The 11,791-nt window shown below is 40.9% G+C and overlaps 1 protein-coding gene and 1 non-coding gene across 2 annotated transcripts; both read left to right on the forward strand.

Annotated features, from left to right (window-relative positions):
• Nucleotides 1–1,896: 1,896 nt before the first annotated feature.
• Nucleotides 1,897–3,133, forward strand: LOC102777071 (NAD(P)H dehydrogenase [quinone] 1-like). Its single transcript, XM_087845193.1, has 6 exons — nt 1,897–1,900; nt 2,032–2,196; nt 2,269–2,399; nt 2,479–2,586; nt 2,660–2,761; nt 2,834–3,133. Exons 1-6 carry the CDS (start codon nt 1,897–1,899, stop codon nt 3,131–3,133), a joined length of 810 nt encoding a protein of 269 aa, XP_087701319.1.
• Nucleotides 3,134–5,486: 2,353 nt separating this feature from the next.
• trnai-uau (transfer RNA isoleucine (anticodon UAU)) lies at nt 5,487–5,580 on the forward strand. The gene is made up of 2 exons: nt 5,487–5,524; nt 5,545–5,580. It is a non-coding gene; the product is annotated as a tRNA-Ile (tRNA).
• Nucleotides 5,581–11,791: the final 6,211 nt, after the last annotated feature.

Genomic DNA, 11,791 nt, shown 5'->3' on the forward strand with positions numbered 1-11,791 from the left:
AATGCTGAGCTCACTGAAAACTTTATAGCATTTTTTGGCTAAGTTCACACACAAATCTTTTTTACGCACACACAAATCCTGATTTACAAATACAAAACTGATTTACAAGTACAAAATACTTATGACCACAATTTAAAACAATACAAATCGTCCTACCTTTGTGAATATGAACAAGAAGCATAATTTAACAGCTAAAATTCAGTGGCAAATCATCCTACCTTTGTTAATAAGAGCTAGAAACATACTCTGACGGGTAAAATTAAGTGCCAAACCATGCTACCTTTGTGAATGTTACCTACAAGCATACTTTAACTGGTAAAATGAAGTGACAAACCATCCTGGCTTTATGAATATGAGCTAAAAGCATACTGTCATGGGCAAACATACGTGGCAAACCGTCATACTGCAGTAGCGCAATCGGTTAGCGAGCAGTACTTATATGACAGTATTGGGCTGAGCTATGCCGAGGTTGTAAGTTCAAGCCTCACCTAGAGCATAAACTTTGAGCTCATGGCTGTGTCCTAATTCAGGGTCTGCACACTTGAAGTACACCTTTTAAGTGCGATTACAACACCGCCACGCGACAACGGCTGTCCCAATTCGAAGTGTACTTCAAATACATACTCCAAATGCGCGGTCGATTTGCTAAGCGAGCCTACCGCAGACATGAGCGAGACAGATAAATATGAAGGCATGCAGGCTCGGACGTCGCCCGGATCAACAAGGTCCGCGTCAGGTGTTGAGGAACCAGGGCACCCTGACGAGAAGTGGGCTACTGGAACAAGAAGGCATCAGTGGGCAAGAGACGAAAACAGGGCGTTGTTGGAATGCTACTACGCAAGTAACCCCGGCGGAAGGGGCTACATGAATAGGATGAGGGACCTATGGATTCTTCGATACCCAACATCCACAATGACGTCTCAGCCTCAGATACTCAACTAATCAAAGTGATGTCATGACAAAAATGAATGACCAAAAAAACATTTTTTCTCCTTCATTTATGTCACACAATCTCGTGTTTCTCACAGTTAGTATCATGGTTGCTAGGCAACCTGAACTGCGCAACGAAGGCTAGACCGTCCCATTTCACAAGCCTCTCACTTCCGCACTTCTCGTACTTATAGTACGCACCGTACATAGTACGCGTAGTGCGCGTACTTCAAGCGTGCAGACCCTGAATTGGGACACAGCCAATGTTTAGCTAATGAAACAGATAAATGCTGAGCACCCTGAAAATGCCAACAAACTTTATAGCATCTTTAAAAACAAGCAACATTCAAAATAGAGATTAAGAAACCCAGAATTATACCTCTCTGTGTTTGTTCTGCTTCTTTTTTGTTGACCAATGCGATCTATTAACCATCAAGATATAGTTTTTCCTTCAAAGTCAGATTTTTGGCTGTATGTGTGTGTGTGTGTGTACCGTTTTTGTCCTCAGACCGCAGGCTAATCATTGGTTCGCCAGGTTTGGCAACAATCACCATGGGAAAATGATGTGTGTGAAACTAAGATGATTGTGATTATATGAAGTAAATATTCATCTTGTGTTTAAACTGGGCTGAAGGTTTAAGTTAATCTCAGAATTACTTCCACCAGTTTCCATACAAAATGGGAAACCTGAGAGAAATTCTTCTTCTACTTCTTTATACGGTTTATTGGCAGTTGGCAAACAGCAAAATAGAGCATTACCGCCACCAACTGGTCTGAGAGAAAATGCCGCAGTACCAGCTGGCTTACTCTTGAGGTTTATTGCTGATTGACAGCACCTGTGTGAAATAGTGCTCGAAGTGTGTATAAAAGCAGCAGGTGTGTTTTGCTCCAGTATGGGCACTTTTTCTGTTGTTGTACCAGTTAGACAGAAAACTCATCATTTACTGTTGCGCAGCAGTTTTGAGAATGGGTAAGACTTTCTTCCTGGTAATTGCTTAAAGTTGTTTGGCCAAAGCTGATAGTCTTTGACAAGAAGAGTGAAAGGTTTCTGTGCTGAATGGAACTTTATGTTTTGTTTTGTTTTATTCTTTGGCTTTGCAGCCAAGAAAGTGCTGATTGTGTATGCCCATGAGAGCTCTACCTCCTTCAATGCTGCTGCCAAAGATGCTGCTGTGGCAGCTCTGACTGCTCAAGGCTGCACTGTACAGGTGTCTGACCTGTATGCCATGAAGTTCAAAGCTGCTGCTACTACTGAGGACATCACTGGTATACAAATATTCTGCAGGTATAGCAATGCTTTGATTGTGCTTCAGGTGTAAACATTAGCTTTATTTGCAGGTGGAGTGAAGGATGCTGAGAACTTCTGCTACGCAAAGGAGATCAAATTGGCATCAGAGGAGGGCAAACTTGCAGATGACATCAAAAAAGAGCAGAAGAAGCTCAAGGAGGCAGACCTTGTCATCTTTCAGGTAGTGTCTGACTGGAAGTGTCTTTGGGGTCAGCTAACAGGTGTCAACATCAAAATGACCACTAAACCTGTGTTCCCAGTTCCCCATGTACTGGTCATCTGTTCCTGCAATCATGAAGGGGTGGATGGATCGGGTGTTGGGCTTTGCCTACGCACAGGAGAAGCGGTACAGTGAGGGGATCTTCAAGGTGAGGGCTCCACCAACATGTCTGTGTTCAGGCTGTCCTCTCCCTCTTTGCTCACTCCTTGCTCTCTGTACAGGACAAGAAAGCCATGCTGTCCTTCACCACTGACTGTCCTGAATCTGTGTACAGTGACACTGGCATCAATGGTGACATCAATGTCACACTGTGGCCACTGCAGGTGAGGTCTCACTATAAACAGATCAAAGCATTAAATGATCTGTCATATGGCAACAGCTGCTCTTGTGTGCAGAACGGGATCCTGAACTACTGTGGCTTCCAGGTTTTTGCCCCTCAGATCTTCTGGGATCCTGCTACTGGTTCTCCTGAATCTCGCAGCTCCATGCTGGAGGGCTGGCGCACACGACTGCAAAACCTCTGTGGGGAAGCAACTGTGTACTTTGCTCCCTTGGACTACTTTGACAAGGATAAGGGTTTCCTGCTGAAGCCTGAGGTCAAAGAGAAATATGCCAGCAAAGAGTCTGGCCTCACAGTGGGGATCCACATGGGCAAGCCACTGCCAGCCAACAGCCAGACCAAGGCCGGGGTCTGACAATGGAGTGGGTCCATGTAATGTCTTGGTCTTAAAATGTATGCTTTGCTTGAGGCAATATGCTCAAATGTTACTAGCGTTTACACATGCAGGCTGCGGCTTTATAGAATGAGACAAACAAATGCAACAAATTGACCTTAAAATATTAGTCCTCTGACTATTTCTTGAGTCTACAACAAAATAAAAGACTTGTACTCAATTGTGGTGTTTCAATTTTATTTATTGCCTGAAATTTGGATTTTGATAACTAAACTTTCGATTCTATCGTACAGAGAGAAGACTGCTCTCACATTAAAAGATTCAATTTCCTTGTGGATGATCTACTGTTCAGAAGCCTTTTTTGCATTTACCTTCACACTGGTTCTTTCTATAGTTTAATCTGTTTTAGTGCAGCAAGCAAGAACTTTAATTTCTCTGGGCATTGACTACTTGAGCAAAGATGGCTATCACAGCGGTGCAAGTTTTCACTCTAGTATTATCCAAAATGGAATTTGTGTGCCTTATTAAGCTACACTGTCCACTGTCTCAACAGGTAGGGAATTCTGTACACAGTGAGCTTTTTTTTTTTTTTTTTTTTTTTTTTTAATTAAATGCATCAAGTAATCAGAGTACTCCTACACAGTGCCGTGAAGAGTCTTTTTCCTCATTAGTCATATTTCTTAAATTGCTCTTGATTTTCTTTTTCTTTCAGCCTCACCTTTTGCTTTGTGCATTTTTATAGTGCTGCTTATTGTTTGGTATCTGGTATAATTATAAGAGGGGAATGATTTCCTTTATGCTGCTCAAGACTACAATGAAATTGCAGATTTCCCTTTTCACTCGTTAAAATGGAGCATGCTAATTAAATGTATTTATGGTTTGCTGTTTAAGCATATAAGTGCAGCTGTGCTTTCAAAACCTTGCAAACACATTGATTAAAACAATTATCTGTGTTTTTACTTTCAAAGAATAAAGTGTCAAGCTTTAAGGTGTTAATAGATACTTACTAATACTAATACTTCTGGTTTTCTAAAACACTAACATGAAGCAAGAAAGGCAGTGCTTGCCTTGGCAAGTCTAAAAGTAGACGAACCATAACAAAGTAAAGCTTCTTTCATCATAAAGAGTCATCCTTTGTATTACTGTCATCTCGCGGCCACAGTTAGCTATTGTCACTAAAAGCTCTGCTTGTTTCTTACTCATAGGAAACAACAGCTGTCTTCATTCTACAGATGTGTCTGCCTCCCATTAACAATAACTTGAGCTATGCTGAAAGGGCGAGCAGATTTTTATTTTGTGGTGTGAATACGTTGCCAGCATGCGAAGCAGTGTCATATTTATATATTAGTATCAAACCAGTGTATACATATACTTTAACATTAGCTAATGCTGAAGAACCGACATGAGTCCTGACTGAAACATTTCCTTCATCACTATACTTGGTATTCTTTGCCTCTTTGAAAAGATTGTGACAGCATGCTGTGGTCTTGATCTGTCTGAGGGATGTCAGTCCTCCTCTCCATTTCCTTTGCAGTTTACTCCAGGAAGAAGCTTTTTCTTTTCTTGGTCTTTCATGTATTTATTTAAGCTGTTGGTGTTATTTAAGGAGAGCTTTTCCTTCCAGCATGTTTTCCTTTATTGCTTTGTTTTTTTTTCATAGATATGTGGCCCTCACAGCACATCCACTACAAATGTGATTTAAAGAATATGATGCTGGATATTAAACAGAACATAAAGCATTTAATATGAGCTCAGCATTAAACATATGGAGGAGTATTATTAATCTATTTAAAACTGATATGGAACATTTTTCTACACAAAATGTAATTTTACTTTTTGTGCTGTACAACAGTTGTTGTACTGTAATGCACAATTTTCCATTAATACGTTTTTATGTGTAGTGAGGTGTTTTCATAGTTCACACAGTAGATAGTAAAACATAAATTACAGTTTCTCAGAAAGGATAGGGGTTCAGAAAAGTGCAAACATCCATGCTGTGTATAGTACAGTATTTGCTTGTTAAACTGTTAAATAGTGGAGGAAAGTGTGTGTCTCTGCTTACCTTTCTTCAAAAGTCACCGCATGCCTGCGTGCCACTGCTCACGTTTTGTTGCCTGTCTTATTTTTAGGTTTACCGCAGGTTTTTCGAGCTTTGTGTCAGGTCCCTGAACGCAGCACGTGAGTCGGCTATTTGTGATGTTTTCGCTTCTAGACTCGGACAACCGGGGTCCCATGAACTTTTAATACAGTCTGCATACATTGTGCGCTTGCACTATTTGATAAACAAAACGTAATTAACCAAAGGTCATGTTTCTTCACCTCTTCCGGGCAGTTGCGCCTTCTTAAACCGATTTCCTGGCGGCCTTCCGCCGAAGCTCCAGTGGCGCAATCGGTTAGCGCGCGGTACTTATATGACAGTATACAGCAGAGCAATGCCGAGGTTGTGAGTTCGAGCCTCACCTGGAGCAGAGTTTTTAGTCTCAGTCTCACCTGTAGACGGCAGTTACAGCCTGATTGGAGATTATCTGTCGACACGAGCGACCCTCCAGCTGCTCTTTACACGTTTATCTTCACTTTCTTTGCTTTAAAAGTGCAGCTTTAATACTTCCTGCCTTGCGATGAAATGCAACTGCTGCGATCTTACCTAATGAAGACCACCAGTGTCATCTGAAAGGAGAATGCTAAAAAAGCTTCTTTGTATCATGGACAACCCGTCCCACCCCATGCACGCCTCCCCGAAATGCAGAACTGACCGCCACAGAAAATCCTTTGTGCCGGTGGCAGTAAGACTGTACAACTCTTCCTCCCTCTGTGGGTGATTTTCCTGAGGATTAATAACAAAGTTATTCTGTTTCCATTCAGGCCGTGCAATACCACCCAACAGTTTTTCATGGAATGTTTGTTTCATCTCCCCATCATATGCTGCTACTCTCTTTTATTCATTTGCACAATACTATGCCACTTTTAGAATCACCTGCACTGATAGCTAAACTATTTATTTTTCAGGATATAGTTATATTGTTACTTGTTAAAGTCATTTGATATTATATTTTGCACTATCCTACTGTATATTACTGTATACGTGTATTCTATTGTATATATTGTATATCTTATTCCTCTGTTCCTCTGTCTCTCTTGCTGCATTGAGCATGTATATGACAAAAGAATTTCCCTCGGGATAAATAAAGTTCTTCTTATCTTATCTTATCTTATCTTATCTTAATGTGATTAAGAAGTGTATTTTTTTAACTGGAACCCAGTATGAGCATAGCATTTAGCATTTCAATTTCCTGCTAGAAATAGCTAGAATTGAGCATATCCTTGCTATTTCTATATCATATACTTGCCGTATAGATTGGACAGCGCTCAATAAAAAACTGAACTGGAAGCTTACATAAATAAATAAATAGAAGTGTTGCACAAACGCAAAGCAAAGCAGATTATATAACTAGGCAATTCAAAGTGATTTACATAACACATAAAGACCTGAAAAAAATGAAAAGGCACAGTTATTATGCTTGCTTTAGATGCTTTTCTAGTTTCTGTTATTTTTGTTTTGTTTGATTTCTTTATGAACGCTGCGAATATGTTGCAAATGATACAACACAACCACACCAAAATAAGCACTGGCTATCACTGGTAAAAAGTTAAAAATATGTATGCTGTTACTGCATAAATTAACCTCCTATTTTAACCCAATAATAATCAACATGAAATATCTGCATGCCACAGAAAACAACCACAACAAAGTAAAACATGTTTTTGACCAGGGAGCTAAAAGCAACTTCAGCCTACCGTTCTCCCAGCAACATTGTTGCAACACTGCCTCCTGTCGATTATCACGTGGAGGTGCTGTTTGCTGTGAAACCATTGCCCACCGGTAGATGGCGATATTGCTGCACTAAACAGCCCTGCTCTAACGCGGCTCTAAACATTTATTTTTTTTAAAGTGAAATAAATAAATAAATGAAAGTACTGAAGACTGCAGCAGAATCTTGTGTTAATTCTTCTCATAATTCGTATTTACAAACATATTGACTGACACATATTTATGTGTTTATGTGTGCTGATCAATCTTTTCACCGCATCCTGAAATCTTCATGTTACCAAACACAACCCCAATCACCTTAATCCCTTTTAAGACGTTGTTTTATTTCACTGTTCACAACTGTCACACACTGTGCACACGTCTCCATCCTTGTGTGTTTACGTGCATGTGTTTCTCAGCAGGTCTGCCGCTCTAAGCCCCCGTAAAGCTGGGAATGAACAAGCAGAAGATTGCAGTAATGATGTGACCCAGATGTCCTGGGTGCAGATCCCCTGGCTGAAAATGAGAGTGGAGATCGGGACCTTGAACCTCCCCTCCCTCGCTCCCACCCTCTTGCCTGGGACACAATCACAGAACATTTGCATGCGTGTGTATTATTTGGGGAGGGGCATGTGTATGTTGCGTGTGTTTAAGCTCATGCAGATCCATGTAAACATGAGGGATCAGACTTAGGAGTGTGTGCCACTTGTTCTCAGCACTCCGGATTAGATGTAACAGTTTTTTTTTTTTTTAATTTACTCTCCTTAGTCGCCTCCATAAGATACTAAAGCCTGGCTTCAAAACCTTCCTTCCCTCTCTGCCTCCCTCACTCCCTTCCTCCCCTTGACTCACCCATTCCCTGAGGTCAGCAGGTGGCTGAACAATCACATAACCCGCACCATCCTGAAAGTAGGCTCAGTGGGCCACTTTACTCAATGAAAGGCTTGGCAGTTGGAGCAGTGCATGCATGTGTGTGTGTGTGTGTGTGTGTGTGTGTGGCAGGGATTGAGAGGAAAGGGGACAAAAGACAGAGTTTAATATTTGGGATAAGCTGTGATTGAATATCCTGAGATCAGAGCAGAATGATCAAATTCTGCCAGTGATAATCCTTCATCTTGGAAAATTAAATACCACTCTGCAGTCTCTCCTCTTGACTCACACTCTCTCTCACGCACACACACACACTTGCAGTATTTAAACGAGGTCTGACATGTGTCTCATAACCGTGCTCGGTTCCTCGGGGAGCTGTTCTGATATCTGATGAGTTTTTCATTAATAAGACACAAGTCTGATCCTGAGGGAGAAACACAAAATGACAACAGATAAGCCCTGCTTTCCCCAGCTCTCCACCGCACACACACATAACACAGATTCACTGATACACCATAACTAAATATCTTTATACATGCACTTATATTAAAGTCTTTGCCTTAATCACCTCAGCCCTGTTTTATTCACTCAAGCCTACATTTCATTTCCTTGCACATCCTTGTTCAAATAAATTAAATCTCATCTTTATTTACAGTCTTACCAGTATAAGCCCCGATACAACAGAACAAAAACATTATCAGACTGCATCAGAGACCTCACCTTTTTGTAATCGGCATCTAGGATCTCTCCAAAATCTCAATCCAGCATACACCCACACATCAGGTTGTGACTGCATTCACAAAAGCATGCACAGCTATATTCCTCAATATTTGGGCAGAAAGAACAGGTGATCCAATGCAGGCAAGTAAACTAGTACCAATAAAGTCATAGGCAATCAGTTTAATTACGTATAGACCATGGACAGCATTAAAGATGGGTATAGCACCCAGTGGGTTTGGGGGCTGCATTTTCAAGCTTTAGAATTAGCACTTGGCCACCATGTTGTTTTGTTTATTTGTTTCTTTTGTTTTTGCTTTTGTTCTTTTGAAGACAGAATTATTTTACGCAGATGAAATGGTGAAGTGCTAATTTATCAACTAATACTAGCTATCTTGGTTAGCAATCTCCCGTGCAATGCAGAGCCACACATGTCAGCTAATTATGGCTAAGCAGGAGACTAATAACACACTAGACCTGCGTTCATAGAATCTGAAGCACAAGCTTCTGGGATGGTCTGTTGCACACAGCAAGCCATAATATTGGTCAGGTAACCTATTAAATGTGCTCCCAACAGTCACAAAGCGCTCACACAGAAAGGTCCAGTAGCAGACTGAGGAGGACACTTTTGAAGGGGAAGCTATTTTTTTAACTAGGCTGCATAAATGCTTTGTCACAGCTGTAAGGCTAGCCATAGTGTAGTGGTTTTGGTTGCTTAACAAGCAAAGTATTATACTAGTTTGATCCTGAGAGGAGTCACAAATGCCTTCAAGGGTGTGTCAGTAAGGGCAATCAGCATAAAAAAAAAATAAGGGTGAGATAATTTGGACATGTACAGATGAGGGATAATGGATACATTAGACAAATGATACTGAATATGGAGCTGTCAGGCAGGAGGAAACGAGGAAGCTCACAGAGGAGATTCCCAGTGAAGGAGGACTTGCAGTCCTGGAGATACTTGAAAGTAAGAAGAAGAATCTTAACATGAATGTGGTATTTTACAGTAAGCCATATTTTGAACCAGGTGAAGTCTACCGAGAAGTTTGTGTGGTAAGCCAAAGAAGACACAATCTGAACAATCAATACTAGATGTAACTACAACACATACAAGCTCTAGTTACATACACGCTACTCCCATCTCTTTTAGCTGAGATGGGAGTAGCTGACTAATATTACATGAGTGGAAATATGTCAGTTTAATTTCAGGTAAGCAGTCAATGAGAGAAGAAGAAACTGAATTAGACTTAATGCAGATATAGAGCTGGGTGTCATCAGCATAATAATAATAATGGATTGCATTTATACAGAGCTTTTTGAGACCCTCAAAGCGCTTTACAAATCCATTATTCATTCACACACTGGTGAAGGCAAGCTACAGTTGTAGCCACAGCTGCCCTGGGGCAAACTAACAGTAGCGAGGCTGCCACATCACACCATCGGCCCCTCTGACCAACACCAGTAGGCGGTAGGTGAAGTGTCTTGCCCACGGACACAACGACAGAGACTGTCCGAGCCGGGGCTCGAACCAGCAACCTTTCGATTACAAGACAAACTACCAACTCTTGAGCCATGATCGCCCTTAAGAATGAAGGTCTATGCCAGATTTCCTAAACATGTGACCTAAACGTAAAAGATAAATAACAAATAGAAGGGGGCCTAAGAAAGAGCCCTGGGGAACACCTAAGACAACTGGGCAAGCTTGTGATCTGAAAATCTTTTTAGCTGTACATACTGATTATGATTTTAGAGATAAGATTTAAACCAGGCATGTTACATGCCAACAGTACAAACAGATTCTAATCTCTTTAAAATAATATTATGAGAGAGTGTATTAAAGGGCAATTGTAATTTTGACAGCACTCTGTGCTGTGAAGTGGCCAAAAATCTGACTGAAATTGTTCAAACGGATGATTGCTAGTAAGGTGAGAGCAGTGGTGGTTTTTGATATGGGCATCATGGGCCGTTGCCCAGGGCAGCAATGGCCAGGCATCGGCAAAAAAAAGTTGCTTGTACCCATGCTGCCCCGCATCATGCCAGCACATTTTGGGGATTGCATAGGGGTTTTCTATTGCCCATTTGCGAGGAGTAAGGGCGCCCTTCATTTACCCTGGGTGAGAGCAAACCTGCACATCAGCAGCGTTTTTGAGATTTTTTGAAAGGAAGGGGAAATTAGCAGTGGTACAGTAATTATTTAGGTTGAAAGAGTCTGCTCTGGGTTTTTTAAGAAATTGTGTTATCGTGGCGTTTTTAGAGGAACAAACCCAAGGATTATGGAAGAATGCATAATACTCTCAAATTCTCATGACCATTGATCAACATTGAGAATATGCACATTTATGATGAAGGAACTGACCTCCCAGCCCATTGTTCCTTCAGTGGGCTGGTTTCAGTCATTATGCAAATGCACTGTTTATAAGATTGGGGAAACCTGCAGTCAGCTGAGACTGAAGAAGTCACTTGGATGAGTGACTGAAAATGCTACGTCCAGATGAACAGAATCAACTTTTGGAGATTTACTTACCTGGATGATTGAGAATGCATCAAGACGAAATGTATAATACTCATTATTAAAGGATAGTGAGAAGAAATGTAAGGTTTAACCAAAAGTAGGAAGTGGGTCAAAGTAACAGGTAGAAGGTTTAGAGGTCTTAATAAATCTGGTTATTTCATCTACAGAAAAGAACAGGGGGCTCATACACTGTCCTAAAAGTAGAGTTACTAAGAGCCAGCTGCTGATGAATATTACTGATTTTTGTTTTACAAAGGACATAAAAGTATTACTCTGTTCAGTGCCATACAACTGAGGTCGAACGTTTTAAGGTGGTCGAGGGAGCTCGTTCACACTGGAGATGGGTGCCCTTGTATTTCCTTGACCTGTGTTGCATTATATTCAGATGAAGCTGCAGATAGGGAAATCAACTATACAGTGTACACCTATATACGGTACCCTCTATATTGGATTAGATTTTCTCCTGATTGAAGATGCGTGGTATAATTTAGATCGTGCGTGTGTTTGTGTGTGTATGAATATACTAGAGACTCTTGGAACCTCTTCACTCATCCATATTGCGCTTCATTTAAGTTGCGCTTCTTAATGACTCCGGGGCACTCGGGCTCATGTGTGGCAACTTTCAACCATGAAAGACAAGCAAATGGCATACTTTCAATTGTGCTCTGTTTTGTTTTATATATAATATATCCATATATTTATAGTATTCGTGGGAAGCTTTGGACGCGGAGTTGAAAGTTTCTATTTTAAGACTGACACCGCCTATTTAAAGTAC

Source organism: Neolamprologus brichardi, chromosome 8, assembly GCF_056152115.1.
Source record: "Neolamprologus brichardi isolate AB-2024 chromosome 8, ASM5615211v1, whole genome shotgun sequence".
Lineage (NCBI taxonomy): Eukaryota > Metazoa > Chordata > Actinopteri > Cichliformes > Cichlidae > Neolamprologus > Neolamprologus brichardi.